This window comes from Pogona vitticeps, chromosome 1 (genome assembly GCF_051106095.1).
Source record: "Pogona vitticeps strain Pit_001003342236 chromosome 1, PviZW2.1, whole genome shotgun sequence".
Classification (NCBI taxonomy): Eukaryota; Metazoa; Chordata; class Lepidosauria; order Squamata; family Agamidae; genus Pogona; species Pogona vitticeps.
This window is the reverse complement of record NC_135783.1, coordinates 167142202-167159117: the sequence shown is the minus strand read 5'-3', so window position 1 is coordinate 167159117 and position 16916 is coordinate 167142202. Positions and strand designations below refer to the sequence as shown.

Genomic DNA, 16916 nt, shown 5'->3' with positions numbered 1-16916 from the left:
CCCTCTCTTCGGTTCAGATTCGACAAAATATCATACCAATTTTGTTCCCTCCCTTTCAGACTTACCATGACACCGAGAACATTCACCAAGTGCATGGCACCAATCGCAGCCCACGTTCAACTCCAGGGTGTCACTATTTTCCCTTATATCGACGACTGGCTCATAGTTGCTACATCATACCACAACGCACTGAAAGCCACAAAATTAACTCTCGACACCCTGTACGACCTGGGCCTCAAGGTGAACACTGCCAAATCTCACCCCAAACCCGCACAGACAGCCACCTACATCAGCACCTACTGTACTTCGATTCCATGCAAGCCTGCCTCAAGAAAGAACCGCCAAATTAAGAAAAGCCATCAAACCATTCCGTGCCCTAACATCGGTATCAGCATATCAAGCTCAATATCTCCTTGGGCTCATGGCATCCACCACAGTCATTATTCAATATGCACAGCTCAAGATGAGATCCTTACAAGCGTGGTTCCTCTTATTATTCGACCCAATGGTAGATCCTCAATCGAAACATTTTATAGAAACGCCAGAACTTGCGAAACAACTAACCTGGTGGACTTTCCTCCCACATTTGACAGTTGGCAGACCGTTCCAACTTCTACAACCATCCATACAAGTGACCAATGCCAGCTTATCGGGATGGGGAGCTCATTTTCGACAGCATGCGACACACGGCCTATGGACAAGAAAGGAAAAATCACTGCATATCAACCATTTAGAAATCTTAGCAATTATAAAAGCTTTCCACACATTCTTACCAATCATCGAGGACGTGCAGTACAATTGCTCACAGACAACATGACTGCAACGTATTATTTTTATTTATTTATTTGTTTGTTTGTTTGTTTGTTTATTCATTCATTCATTCATTCATTCCATTTATACCCCGCCTATCTGGTCAGTTGTGACAACTCTAGGCGGCTTACAACACACAATATAAAACAAATATATATATAACATAGCATATTACATAATTTACATAAATTAGAAAAGATTTTTCTCCAAGATGGCAAAAAAAACAGAATATGTTATAACAGAAAAGGAGGGAAGAAAAATTAGGAATTAACTGGGGGGGGGAAGGCCTGCCTAAACATCCATGTTTTCAGTTGTTGCTTAAAAATACCCACTGAGGGAGCTGCATGAATCTCTCTCTTAGAGGTGTGGAGCCACCACCAAGAAGGCTCGGTTTCTTATTTTTTCTTCCGGGCCTCCCTCGGCGTCAGGCTCCTCAGTCTCACCTCCTAACTCACGCGAAATACTGTGGTCAACTGTATCAAAGGCCGCTGAGATGTCGAGGAGGACCAACAGAGATATTTTATCCCTGTCAGCCTCCCTCAACAGGTCATTGTACAGGATGACCAATGCCATTTCTGTACCGTGGCGCGGCCTGAAGCCCAACTGAAATGGATCCAGGGCATCTGTTTCATCCAAAAGAGCCTGAAGCTGGTCAGCCACCACCCTCTCCACCACTTTACAGATGAAAGAAACATTGGCGACAGGCCTGTAATTGCCAATTCCGTCCGCCACCAAGTTCGGTTTCTTTCTTATGGGCCTAATGAGTATCTCCTTGAGGACAAGAGGGACCCTGCCCTCAAGGAAAGACCCATTAATTATCATTGTGGCCCATTCTGTCGTTGTAGGCCTGGCTGCTTTGATCAGCCAGGCCGGACAAGGGTCAAGGGAGGAGGTGGTGGCATGACAGCGATCAAGCGCTTTGTCCACAGTGTCCAGTGTCACAGGCTGAAAGCAATCAAGAATTACCAGGCAAGACGGAGCGCTGGACATCTCTGCTCGACTCACTGTATTTAAAAAAGGAGAGAGATCCCTGTGGATGGCCTCCACTTTAGATTGAAAGAATGCTGCAAATTGGTCCGGTGAAAAACTAGGGGGAGGCCCGTCACTCAGACCAATTCCGGATAGGTCGCGCAGTATACGGAATAACTCCGCCTGCTGGTTGGACGCTTCGCTTATCCGGTTAGTGAAGTATGTACGAGCAGCAGCCTTTACCTTGGCCAGGTAAAGGTTAGTCACGACCCTGACAGCTACCCAGTTGTCATCCGTCGGGTTCTTCCTCCACTTGCGCTCTAGCCTTCCTAAACTGCTTCATCGCTCTCAGGTCCTGGTTGAACCAGGGCGCTGGCTTAGCTCTGCGTTGGAGGGGGCGTTTAGGTGTGATCATGTCTGCAGCCCTGGTGGCAGCAGTGACCCAGCCGTCAACCAGAGCCTCAACAGGAGCGCCAGCCAGGTCAGCCGTAACCCCTCTCATGGCATCCTGGAATCCAATCGGATCCAGTAGCCTTCGAGAGTGGACCATAGAAATAGGTCCCAGCTCCCTGCGAGGGGGGAGTGCCATTTTGAGGCTGCATTTTATTAGGTGGTCTGACCATGACAAGGGTACCGACTCAAGGTCTGTTACCATCAGACCACATTCACTCCAACTGGTGGAAAAAAAACAGATCAATTGTATGACCACCCCCGTGGGTGGGGCCGTTGACATGTTGGGACATGTTCAAGAAGGCCATGGTTTCCAAGAACTCAAGAGCTGGCCTGGAAGTCTCTGCCCCCGCGTGCACATTGAAATCATCCCAAACCAGTAGCTTCGGGGACATCAACAGTGCCGTGGAGACAAAGTTCACCAGCTCCGGTAGGGAAATGGCTGGATTGTGGGAAGCACGGTAACCCAGCAAAATCCCAATACCATCCCTGGCCCCAATCGACATGTAGAGAGCTTCCAGACCCGGCTTTACCACTGCGGAGTGCCTAGCAACCTCCAAGCTGTTTTTATATATAATGGCTACTCCCCCCCTCGCCCCTCCAGTCTACCCTGGTGCTGGACGGCATAACTGGGTGGGCAGACAAGTGGAGGACCCCCCTCTCCGCCTATCCACATTTCAGTTATGCATGCCAGGTCTGCATTCTCCTCCAGGATAAGGTTGTAAATCACCTGGGCCTTATTGGATACATACCTGGCATTCAACAGCACCAAGTTTAGAGTGGAGGGCTGGCTGGGCTGGCTACCTCGATACTGGGAGTTGATCACAGTCTCAGAACAATGAACAGCCTTCAAGCATCTGTTCATCATTCTTCTAACACGAGTAGGGACTGTGCCAACACCATATCTCCCTCTACCCGTGATCGCTGGGATGTTCAAGGGCCCCTCACTGGGGGGGGGGCAGGCCTTCCAATCCACATCAAAGGAAAAAGGAGGGGAAAGAAAAAGAGAAAAGGGAAAAAGAGGGAAAAATACAAATAAGTGCAAAAATCAAAATACAAATAAATTAACAAAAAACAGTGCAATCAAATTATATAATTAATATACATATAATAAAAGTACATAACCCAATTGTAGTGTAATAACTTAGTACCGATTAATTTAAAAAATTATATATTAAAAGAGAAAGGGGAAAAAAATCAAATATAAGAGTCCCATGATGATTATCCCCCACATATATTTCTGAACTGTCCTTCTCTACCATTATGTGAACAAACAGGGAGGTACCTACTCTCTGTCACTTCTTTACCTCCCCATGAAGCTATGGGAATGGTGCTACTTGTCCAATTGTGGTCCACAGTTCAACAGAGGACAATTATATTGCAGATTATTTGAGTCAACTCTGTACACAGACACACGAATAGGAACTGAACGACCATGTCTTCGACACCATCTGCCATCGATGGGGACACCCATCCATTGATCTTTTTACGTCAAAGCAAAACACAAAATGTCAGAGGTGCTGTTCTCGAGCCGGCATCGACCCCAAGTCACTGGGCGATGCTTTCATGATAGATTGGACCGGAGAACTCCTATACTTGTTTCCTCCAATCCCTCTGATCCAGAGATTGGTTGTTCGAATTCGTCAGTTCCACACTGACGCAATACTGATAGCTCTGTGGTGGCCACACCAACCATGGTTTATCCACCCGAGGTTGATGTTGATGGATGTGTTCCATCTACCATAAATACCCAACCTCCTGTCTAAGAGCAATAGAGCGATCCTGCACCCCAACATTGAATCTCTACATTTGACAGCTTGGAGGATACTCCAGTATTCTGAACCATCTTAGACCAAGCTAGAAAACCTTCTACACAAAGACTTTATGAAAACAAATGGAAATCTTTCATTTCTTTTACTGAAGCCCGAGTATTGAATTGCAGTTCCAATCTCTCTCAGAACAATACTCACCTTCATTCTACACCTTTTTGATCTAGGACTGTCACACTCAACCTTGAAAGTATACATATCAGCCATTGTGGCTCACCAATCAGTGAAACTCTTTTCACACCCAACTTTGAAAAGATTTGTTAAAGGACTCAAAAAATATTCGCCCCCCCAAGGCAACAAATTGTTCCCCAGTGGTCACTACAAGCAGTTCTAAATTCCCTTACCAAACCACCTTTTGAACCAATGCTACCTGTCATGAGAAATTATTGTCCCTGAAGACAACCATTTTGGTGACAATAACATCTGCCAAGCATGCCAGCGAATTAGCAGCCCTAAGGTGGGTTGATCAGACCCACCTTACCTACAATTTCATCCAGATAAGGTCATCATGTATTTTGATGCCTCATTCCTGCCTAAAATTGTCTCTGATTTTCACATGAATCAACCCTTGATTTTACCAACGTTCCCTTCTCCTTCTACATCCATCAAGCGCATGCTCCGTATGCTGGACGTCCGAAGGTCTTTAGCCTTTTATATCAATAGGACAAGGACATTTAGGAAATCTCCAAGGCTCTTCCTCTGTTTCCAAGGTCCTCACAAGGGTGCTGCAGCATCAGCTCAGACCATCTCTCGTCGGATACTCCAGACTATCTCACTAGCCTACAAACTTTCAGGCAAATCGCCTCCTGAAAATCTAAAGGCCCATTCCACCAGAGCATTGTCAACATCCACTGCTGTTCATCATGGAATTACCAAACATCTGCCGAGCAGCGACATGGTCCAATCCTTTGACCTTTGCCAAGCATTATCGCCTCAATGTCATGGCAAGGAATGATGCTGCATTCGTCAGGGCGATCCTGACATCTCTGCTACTGTGACATCCCACCATCCGGTAAGTGAGCTTGTCAGTCACCCTTTGTGTGCATTCACAGAGGCCACAAAGAAGAAAGAAAGGTTACTTACCTGTAACCATGGTTCTTCTAGTGCAGTCGTTCTTAACCTTTGTTACTCGGATGCTTTTGAACTGCAGATCCCAGAAACCCCAGTCAGGACAGCTGGTGGTGAAGGCTTCTGGGAGTTGCAGTCCAAAACTCCTGAGTAACCCAAGGTTAAGAACCACTGTTCTAGTGGACCTCTGTGAATTCACACATCCCTCCCTTCCTCCCCTCTGTCGGTTACATTGTCTTTAATATACACTACTACCTTGACAGTGGCAGACTTTTGCAAGGAACTGAGGGGACGTTTGGAGGTCAGAGCATGTGCTCCACGGGGGGATGTCTCATTGTCAATTTTTTTAAAGCTCTAGAAACTTCCGAAACGTCCTTGCACAGGTGCAGAACTGTGTATTCACAGAGGTGCACTAGAAGAACCATGGTTACAGGTAAGTAACTGTTCTATATTTACTGCTGAATCTAGAAATTAGTATTTAATCCATTGATGTTTCCTCTAAAGACAGACAGTTTGGGAGTACTACCTGGAGAGCTGAGTAGAAAGGCTAATGCAGGATCTTACAATACATGAATTCAAGTCATCTCATGTTTTTTACCTTTTGTTGGATGGTCCAGCAATGACAGAACAAGGTTTATGAAGATCTTATAACCTTGACAAATGTGCTCATGACTTACAGTTCTCAGAGGAACTAAGGGAGAATAGTGATGGATGGACTGCTGTGAATACTAATTTTAAAAATCAGCAATAATGAATTAAGAAAATGTATTATATTTGCTGAAAATTATATGCATGTTTTCTGGACAGTGGCAATAGCAGCCAAACCTGGACTTTAAGAAATCTGACAGAGAAGGTTAAAAAGGTAGCATGGTCTAATAGTTCTTGGCTATTGATTATCTATTTTGTCAACAAGGAACATTTCCTGATTTGGTGTTACTGTCAACTACCCATTCTGATGAAAGAAAGTCTGTAAGGGCATATCAGCAGTGTGACAAGAATCAGCATCATTAGTAGACTTGTACTGGTCAATGCAGATTGAAGTGTCTGTTGTTATGATATTTTAATATATGTTAATAAGTGTGGATTGAAAGTTCCACCCTTTTCTCAATCTGAAAATGGATTTACAAAATATTACTTGAAACATAGAGGACAAGTACAAGTAGCTCCAGAGCTAATGAAGTGGTTGGGCCAAAGCCGAAAGGACGCTGAGCTGTGGATGTGCCTGGAAGTGAAAGGAAAGTCCAATGCTGCAAAGAAAAATACTGCATAGGAACCTGGAATGTAAGATCTATGAACCTTGGGAAGCTGGATGTGGTCAAACAGGAGATGGCAAGAATAAACATCAACATCCTGGGCATCAGTGGACTAAAATGGACAGGAATGGGCGAATTCAGCTCAGATGATTATCATATCTACTACTGTGGGCAAGAATCCCGTAGAAGGAATGGAGTAGCCCTCATAGTCAACAAAAGAGTGGGAAAAGCTGTAATGGGATACAATCTCAAAAATGTTAGAATGATGTCAATACGAATCCAAGGCAGACCTTTCAACATCACAATAATCCAAGTTTATGCACCAACCACCATTGCTGAGGAGACTGAAATTGAACAATTTTATGAAGATTTACAACACCTTCTAGAACTGACACCAAAGAAAGATGTTCTTCTCATTCTCGGGGACTGGAATGCTAAAGTAGGGAGCCAAGAGATAAAAGGAACAACAGGAAAGTTTGGCCTTGGAGTTCAGAATGAAGCGGGACAAAGGCTAATAGAGTTTTGTCAAGAGAATAAGCTGGTCATCACAAACACTATTTTTCAACAACACAAGAGGCGACTCTATACATGGAAATCACCAGATGGGCAATATCGAAATCAGATTGATTATATTCTCTGCAGCCAAAGATGGAGAAGCTCTATACAGTCAGCAAAAAGAAGACCTGGAGCTGACTGCGGCTCTGATCATCAGCTTCTCATAGCAAAATTCAAGCTTAGATTGAAGAGAGTAGGAAAAACCACTGGGCCACTCAGGTATAATCTAAACCAAATCCCTTATGAATACACAGTGGAAGTAAAGAACAGATTTAAGGAACTAGATTTGGTGGACATAGTGCCTGAAGAACTTTGGATAGAGGCTCGTAACATTGTCCAGGAGGCAGCAACAAAAACCATCCCAAAGAAAAGGAAATGCAAGAAAGCAAAGTGGCTGTCCAATGAGGCCTTAGAAATAGCAGAGAGGAGAAGGGAAGCAAAATGCAAGGGAGATGGGGAAAGTTACAGAAAATTGAATGCAGACTTCCAAAGAATAGCAAGGAGAGACAAGAGGGCCTTCTTAAATGAACAATGCAAAGAAATAGAGGAAAATAACAGAAAAGGAAAAACCAGAGATCGGTTCAGGAAAACTGGAGATATTAGAGGAACATTTTGTGCAAAGATGGACATGATAAAAGACAAAAATGGGAGGGATCTAACAGAAGCAGAAGACGTCAAGAAGAGGTGGCAAGAATACACAGAGGAATTATATCAGAAAGATTTAGATATCCCGTACAACCCAGACAATGTAGTTGGTGACCTTGAGCAAGACATCCTGGAGAGCGAAGTCAAGTGGGCCTTAGAAAGCCTGGGTAACAACAAGGCCAGTGGAGGTGATGGCATTCCAGTTGAACTATTTAAAATCTTGAAAGATGATGCTGTTAAGGTGCTACATTCAATATGCCAGCAAGTTTGGAAAACCCAACAGTGGCTAGAGGATTGGAAAAGATCAGTCTACATCCCAATCCCAAAGAAAGGCAGTGCCAAAGAATGCTCCAACTACCGTACAATTGCACTCATTTCACACGCTAGCAAGGTTATGCTCAAAATCCTGCAAGGTAGGCTTCAGCAGTATGTGGACCGAGAACTCCCAGAAGTACAAACTGGATTCCGAAGAGGCAGAGGAACTAGAGACCAAATTGCTAACTTGCGCTGGATTATGGAGAAAGCCAGAGAGTTCCAGAAAAATATCTACTTCTACTTCATTGACTATGCAAAAGGCTTTGACTGTGTGGACCACAGCAGACTGTGGCAAGTTCTTAAAGAAATGGGACTGCCTGACCACCTTATCTGTCTCCTGAGAAACCAATATGTGGGACAGGAAGCAACAGTTAGAACTGGTCATGGAACAACTGATTGGTTCAAAATTGGGAAAGTAGTACGACAAGGCTGTATATTGACCCCCTGTTTATTTAACTTATATGCAGAATACGTCATACGAAAGGCAAGACGGGCATGAATCACAAACCGGAATTAAGATTGCCGGAAGAAATATCAACAACCTCCGATATGCAGATGATACCACTCTGATGGCAGAAAGTGAGGAGGAATTAAAGAACCTCGTAATGAGAGTGAAAGACGAGAGTGCAAAAAACGGTCTGATACTCAACATCAAAAAAACTAAGATCATGGCCACTGGTCCCATCGCCTCCTGGCAAATAGAAGGGGAAGACATGGAGGCAATGACAGGTTTTATTTTCCTGGGCTCCATGATCACTGCAGATGGAGACAGCAGCCACGAAATTAAAAGACGCCTGCTTCTTGGGAGGAAAGCGATGACAAATCTTGACAGCATCTTAAAAAGCAGAGACATCACCTTGCCAACAAAAGTCCGAATAGTCAAAGCTATGGTTTTTCCTGTTGTGATGTATGGAAGTGAGAGCTGGACCATAATGAAAGCAGACCGCCGAAGAATTGATGCCTTTGAATTGTGGTGCTGGAGGAGGCTCTTGAGAATTCCCTGGACTGCAAGGAGAACAAACCTATCCATTCTAAAGGAAATCAACTCTGAGTGCTCACTGGAAGGACAGATCCTGAAGCTGAGGCTCCAGTACTTTGGCCACCTCATGAGAAGAAAAGAGTCCTTGGAAAAAACCTTGATGTTAGGAAGGTGTGAAGGCAAGAGGAGAAGGGGACGACCGAGGATGAGATGGCTGGACAGTGTCTGCGAAGCAACCAACATGAATTGGACCCAACTCCGGGAGGCAGTGGGAGACAGGAGGGCCTGGCGTGCTCTGGTCCATGGGGTCACGAAGAGTCGGACACGACTAAACGACTAAACACACACACTTGAAACATAAAGCTCTAAGATGTTCACAGAAATGATAATTTGCAAACTAGATTTCACATAATTATTTTAAAGTAGTATATAATGACACTAGTGATGTTGTGGAAACCAGTACATTTTCTTCATTCTTATTTGGTGAAATATTCCATCTGTCTAAAAATATTGGCTAATACCTATCAATTGTTATTTCAGGGCAACCGGGGCCTTGGCTTTTATGGAGAAAAAGGTGAAAAGGTAAAAGGGTTCTCTTTTATTTGCATTTGCAAGAAATACAGTATGAGGAGCACAGTTCAGAGTGATCATTGCAATCTTTGATTATGCTTTACAAAATAAGTACTACAACACAAGCAAGTAGAAAATCTGAGGCTGTGTGAACAGACAGCTTCAAGGGGGGGAGGATAAAAGGTTTAATGCTTTTCCATGCTGCAGTCCCTGTCCTGTTGTGGCTCATCCAAAGCAGCCATTTAACTATTATAGGAGGTATTTTAATAGCAAATGCCCAAAACTATGTCTTGTTTTGCCCTGTGAAATCCCTTTTTAAATGGAGTGACCAGCAGGCTTAATCTTTCCACTAGTCAAGATGAGGTAGCTAGCTCAGAAGGAAGCCCACCAAGGGTAGCCACTACCCCTAAACATCCAAATCTCTGGAGCACTACCTCTGCTATCCTGAAGAGGCTGGTTTCCAATTGCCTGGTTTTGAGGATCTTTCAGAATCAGTATCCCCCCCCCCCGAGGTTTTTAGCCTGCAGAAAATGCCAGCAGAAAAACCAAGCAATGAGAAAACAGCTTGTTTTGTACAGAACAGTTCACTTACGCTGTTTTCCCCCACAAATACATTCTGGAAGAGTGAGCGTAAGACTGGAAAAGCAGCAGAGGTGGGACAGGAAGTGGTGTAGGGAGAAAAGAGAAAGTGGTGTTCTAGGGAGAGAGACATAAGGGGCAGAGGTGCCCAGAGGAAGCAGAAGAAACAGTGGAGGTTTCAAGAAGGGGGGAAAAAGGCAGACTTGCTGAGGGAGAGAGATGAAGGGTTGAAAGTGTGGTGAGAAAGAAAAACAGGATGTCTGGGCAGGGGAGAGAAAAAGAAACAGATATGTCTGGGGGGGAAAGAAATTATGGTGATATGGTGGAAGAAGAAGAGGTGGAGGTGATGGCACCAGGAGAGAAGGCAATGCAGTGGTGTGGCCTTATGCTCCCTCGGGAGCAGAGAGTCATGAAATTCCTAAAATATTGATTCTAACCTACTTATTTTCCCAAACCATTCATATATTTACTGTATAGCATCAGCTCCTTCAGTTTTCCAGGCTTGAAAAATCACTATAATTTACAACTATTCTCTAAATGTTTTTCGCTCTTATACAGTTCAAGTAGTCTATCCGCTGTTGTTTAAACTTTCATTTCACATGCTGACTGTATCATTGTGGCTTTCTTGCAGGGTGATCCTGGTCCCCCTGGTCCCCCTGGACTTCCATCAACACGAGAGCTGGTCATCTCAACTGATGTAATTTCAATCGAACACAAGGTAAATTAGAAATAGTACTAAAAATTACACACAATATTCATTTCATGGGGGAGGGAAGATAAGCAAAACATGATCCCTGCGTGCTCTCTTTTTAAAATGCACAAATAATGAATACTCGTTAGAGCTTGGCACATTAACTTTGAAAATGAATTTGTTAATAGTAAATGTTAGACGTTGGGAAGTTAATCTATTGCTCTTTAATTCGCTGCATTTATATTAATTAATTCATCAAACTATAGTGGATTACAGAATGGGATTTGTAAAGCATGGCATGAAAATTGTCATTGTTCACTCCTTGTGGCACATTTGTCACTGACTCCTTCAGAAATGTTCTTTTCATTGTTCCAAAGTTGCTTTTCCCAGCCTTGCAGTTTTTCCCAAACGGTCTACAAATTCCATAATATAGTTTAGCTCTATCACTTGCACTGATTTAGATGTTCTGAAGTACTTTGTTCTGTGATAGCAAATAGATGGAAAAAGTTAGCATGTTAAAAATATAATGCAACCTATTGGAATCACACAGGTAACAAACAAGAAGCACTGTATAGAAATGACCATGGTGTTTCTTTTGAAAGTACTGTATGAACTAATATGAACTAGTTGTGAGTTAAAATGAACAAATGGCTATGTAGCCATTCATATTGAAGAAGCTGCCTCATGCCTAAATTAATGGTTAGTCATTATATAACATGGGTCTGGACCCTGTGTATATATTGAGGAAGCATCTTCCTTATTGCCACACACTTTAATGTCTTTTTAAAAGCTCCATCCATCTCCTGTGTATACAAAGAATGCCTCAAAGACTTAAAAATTTAAGGAAAAATGCCGAAGAAGGGGGGGAAAATGAATAGAGCAGGTCTGTGCCATGGAAACGAAGTGGTCTACTGTTTGCTTTTCTACCCATAAAGTTGATTCCCAATCAGCCTTGTTTTTCAGATTTTCTGCAGATATCCATTAGTAACTGTGTCCCAGGGACTCTATATTTGCAGCCGCAATCTTCTTGCTAACTGCATGGAGGCTGAAAGGATCTGCTCACTGTAGATAACTTGAGGGAGTGAGAAATACTTAACTGGCATCCCATAGTGGGTCCACTAACTAGGTAGATGACATAAATTGGAGGGTTTATGGTCAAGCATGGACTCTGTAGGGATAAGCAATTTAAAATATCTGGTGACAAGTCTCAGCAGCATTAGGGGATGTGTGGATGGGTTTATTTTTAACCATCATATATACAAATTCCTTAAGGAAGTAAAGCTTATTGACTTGATTCATTGCTTTCCAGCTTGAATTGGATTTCCACACACTTTGTGTTAGCATAGAAATACAATTTAGATAAATCCCCCATGCTATATAAACTTCATTTTCATGCTGAAGCAGATTGCTACCATGCCCCGATTTTCGTGGTGTACAGTGGAATATGGCAATTGGTCCATAAGGATTATCAGCTTATTCAGTGAGGGGCTGAGAACAGCATCTTACTGAATTTAGGATTTAATGAGAAACCAAATTTCTGGTTCAATGAGAAACTTTTAATTTGTACCACCTTTTTTATCAATATAATGCTATGTTGCTGTAGGGCTGGAGGAAGTGGTGGGATTCAAATAAATTAACAACAGGTTCTATGTCCTAATGACCATTTTAACTATACCAAAATATATACCAAAAGGTATTTTAATTATGCACACATTAAATACTGCAATAAGAACAGTAAAAGAGGTACAGACAACTAGATTATGTTTAAAGGAAGATTTTTAATAATAAATACCTGACAAACAGTTATTGAAGATATTTCCATATTGCTGTTTGATTGGTGTCCTCACTTGCAAGTTTCTTTGCTTTTATCCGAGCATCATTAGCTGTGTGATTTACCCTTAACCATCTTTGCACTGTAGGAGTAGGATTCCATTCCTTTAGCAGTAGGCCGATAGACTGATAATCATTATGTTTGATATATTGGAAACAGTCAGGCAACTTCTCTTCTCAGAACATATAATGTTCATCTTTGAAAAACCCCTTTCTGCTTCTGCTGAACTTACAGAAATTGTTCTGACAATATTTTTAGCTCTTTGAACACTTTCATGAATTGAATAGTTCTGGTAGTTTTTTAAAACATTTCCCACAAAATCTCGATACTTATTAACATCAATTTGGTAATCAAAAAATGTATTAAATACACGCAATTGCTCTTTCAGCTGCTTTCCATGGAACTATTACTTCTTCAATATTCCAGTAATCTGGCTCCAAAAAAAGTGAGAAATTGTAATGTATTACTATCATCAAATTGGCTACAACTTGCTTTTAAATGTCCACAATCCATTAATCCTGAGCCTAGTCGTATAGTGCTTCTAAACCATCCAAATTCTTTAGACTCTAACCCTCATAGAATTCTGACAGCAGGATCACCAGTTAGGGATTCTGTCAGATAGGACACAAAGCAACTGTAGCCAGAGTTTGCTGGCTGGAGTTCATGAGATTTTTAGGCTAATACATCTAGAAGGTATCAGGTTGTGTGCTTGGCAGCTTCTCTTAAAGGCCTTGGATCTGATCTCAGTGCAGCCACGCATTGATGAAGACACTGTTAACAAACTTGGGACTCCAAATGTTCTTGGGCTGCAACTCCCAAACGGCTTAGCTGGCACAGCTAATAGGCCTCAAGTTTGGGAATATCTGTGGTAAGGAGCCTAAGGCAAGATGTTTGTTTTTTTTTTTTTAAACAGCCTTGTCCCTCTGAAGGGTGTTTGACAGCAGCATTTCCTGACCCAACCTGAGATTTTTGTTGTTGTTTAGTCATTTAGTCATGTCCGTCTCTTCGTGACCCCATGGACCAGAGCACGCCACGCCTTCCAACCTGTGGGGCTCATTTTCCAGCACCATAGCTTTTAGCCATTTGTTTCTGTTCATGGAGTTTTCTTGGCAGAAATACCACTATGACCTGTCTGTCTTGGGTGTCTCTGCACAGCATAGCCCAAAGCTTCTCTGAATTACTCAAGCCCCAAGGTAGCAATCCGTGAAGGGGATGGTGAGAATACATCAGTATAATGTTACCTCTGATGTTACTTGTGTGACTGGAAACCATGTTCGTGTGTCTCCAAAATGACACACACCAATAAAGGGGAACCTAAACAGCATTGTCTACCATGCATTTAGCATAGGACTTGCCCCTGCAGTTGATTTCATTAATACAAAATATTTTGGCATTAATTGTTATATTTCTTTATGTTTTCAGGGAGTGAAAGGATTAAAAGGAATAAGAGGAAAACCTGGAATTCCGGTGAGTCCATAGAAAAAATTAAAGCACATTTCCTCTGGTGATTAATCTCTGAATTACTTGAAAGGGAAAATGTGCCACCTTTGGAGTCTTCATTTGAATTTTTCATTATTATTACCCTTCACATCTAGTTTGGCCCCTACTAGAGTGATTCATGGTTTCTCACTCAGCTCCATGGGTTCTTGGATGGGATAGATTATCTAGATCCATTCTAATCTGGTTTCAGGCCTACTTATGGGACAGAAACTGCTTGAAACACCTTGCTAGATGACCTATGGTGGGAACTGGAAAAGGGGAGTGTGTCCCTGATGTTTTTTTGGTCCTCATCAGCTTTTGAAACCATGGTATCTTTCTGAGCCATCTCTTTGGGATTGGACTTGGAGGCACTGTTTTACAGTGGCTCTGGTCCATCCTACAGGAGAGTACTCAGAAGGTGGTGCTGGGAGATGCCAGATATGGTGGACAAAGTGCTTGACTGCTGTTGTGCCACCACCTCCTCCCTTGACCCTTGCCCGCCCTGGCTAATCAAAACAGCCAGGCCTTTAACAACTGAATGGGCCACTGCAATAGTTAATGGGTCTCTCCAGGAGACACTCATTGGGCCCATGAGGAAGAAACCAAGTTTGGCGGCGGACAACATTGGCAATTATAGGTCCAGAACACTGTTGTCAGTGTTTCTTTCCTCAGCAAAGTAGTAGAGAGGGTGGTGGCTGATGAGCTCCAGGCCCTTCTGGATGAAATCAATGCCCTGGATCCATTTCAGTCAGGCTTCAGGCTGTGCCACGATATGGAAATGGCATTGGTCGCCCTATTTGATTACCTGCTGAGGGAGGCCGACAGGGGCAAAATGTTGGTCCTCCTCGATATCTCAGTCGCCTTCGATACCGTCAACCACAGTATCCTCCTGGGGAGGCTTCTCCAAGCTGGGAATTGGTGGTCTGGCGCTTCTCTGGCTCTGATCCTTCTTGGAGGACTGTCTTCAGAGAGTACAGCTTGGGGAGTGTGTTTTGGCCCCGTGGTTCTGCAAGGCTCAATTATCTCCCCAATGTTATTTAATATCTATATGAAGCCTCTGGGTCAGGTCATCAGGGAGTGTGGAGCTTTGTGCCATCACTACGCTGATGACACCCAGCTCTACACCTCCTTTTCATCAAAAACAATGGATGCCGTGTTGTCCCTTCAGCGCTGCCTGGAGGCCATATTGAAATGGATGCAGGTGAATATATGAAACCTCTGGAAGAGATTGTCTGGAGTTTTGGGGTTTGGTGTCACCAATATGCAGATGACACAGAACTCTGTCTCTTCTTGCCATCTAAATCTGAGGAATCTATTTGAGCTCTAGATCAGTATGTCAGTAATGAATAAGGATGAATAAACTCAAGCTTAATGCGGACAAGAGAGTGGTGCTTCTGGTCAGTTCAAAAATAGATCACAGAATAGGGATGCAGCCTGTGCTAGATGGGGTTACACTCCCTCTAAAAACACATGTGCAGAGCTTGGGGTTGCTCCTAGATTTGTCTCTGAGCTTGGATGCCCAGGTTTCAGTGGTATTCTGGAGTGCATTTGCTCAATTAAATCTAGTTTGCCAGCTGCACACTTTCCTGGAGAGGTCTAACCGGGCCGCAGTGAGACATGCCTTAGTTACATCCCAGTTGGATTACTGTAATGTGGTCTATGTGGCGCTGCCTTTGGAAAGTGCTTGGGAGCCTCAGTGGGTCCAAAACACTGCAGCCAGATTATTACAGGGATCACATACCGCCCCCCTCTTATTACAACAGATCCACCGGATGCTGATCTGGTCCTGGGCACAATTCACAGTGCCTATAAATAAAGTTGGATCCAAGCTGTCACAAGGACTGTATCTCCCTTTATGAGCCTGTCCAGGTCCAGAACATGAGGAGAGGCCTGTTGCTTGGTATTTTAACCTTCACAGGTGCTTGTGGTTGGGGACACAGGAAAGGCCTAATCTGTTTCTAAGTAATGTGTTTACCTAACATTTCAAATATAATGTTATTAATTCTTTTTAATATTTGAATATTTTACTGCCTTTAACTTTTAATATTGTGTTTTAATGCTGCATCCCACCTTATGTTCTTTTTAAAGAGAAGGGTGTTTTTAAATGTATCGTAAATAAATACTTTTTTCATGGAAATTCCATCTTCACCGTTATAAAGATGACCTCCATGTAATTTGCTATTGTGCTATATTTATTTCTTTTGCCAAATTAAAGCAAAGTTTTCTTTTGCTTTTTGTTGAGGTAGGGTTCTCCTGCATATGTGGCAGAAAAAGGAGAAGAGGGGATAACAGGTTTTCCTGGACCAAGAGTAAGTACATAATTAAAAATAAGAAGAAGTGAGTTTACATTCATCCCAATAAGACTGTTTTTTCTGGATATCATGAGTTGTTTTTATTAAAGATAGAAGTTTTTGGAAGCACACAAAAAAGCAAAGCAAAGCGTGCTGCTTATATACCGCCCTATAGCGCTTCAAGCACTCTCTGGGCAGTTTACAAGTTGTGTAGCCTTACAATGCAGGCTCCACATTGCCCCCCCCCCCCCAGCAAGCTGGGTACTCATTTTACCGACCTCGGAAAGATAGAAGGCTGAGTCAACCTTGACCGGCTATCTGGAATTGAACCCCAGGTCGTGAGCACAGTTTTAGCTTTAACCACTGTGCCACAACAAAAACTATCCCATGGGGCTGATCAAATCAGTATAACTGAAGCAAGAGAAAGACCCTTTCTATGTCTTTGGTAAGATAAAAACAACATTTAATTTTTTCTAGTCACAAACAGCTTAAAAACATTGAATTTAGGAACTGCCTTATCCTGCATTGGGTAAGATATATACTAGAAACAGGTTAGTGTTTGCTGAATGAAAGCTATAATGTGGGTTACTCACAGTTCGGCC

General features: G+C 42.9%; 1 protein-coding gene across 4 annotated transcripts in view; it reads left to right on the top strand.

Moving 5' to 3' along the window:
- COL4A2 (collagen type IV alpha 2 chain) overlaps positions 1–16916 on the top strand; it is a 410505-nt gene that overhangs the window by 146745 nt on the left and 246844 nt on the right. For all 4 annotated transcript variants that reach the window (XM_072992602.2, XM_072992648.2, XM_072992721.2 and 1 more), the window contains 4 exons: positions 9414–9455; positions 10654–10740; positions 13967–14011; positions 16270–16332. In XM_072992602.2, the coding sequence (XP_072848703.2) occupies positions 9414–9455; positions 10654–10740; positions 13967–14011; positions 16270–16332 (237 nt within the window). The remainder of the gene's footprint in view (positions 1–9413; positions 9456–10653; positions 10741–13966; positions 14012–16269; positions 16333–16916) is intronic.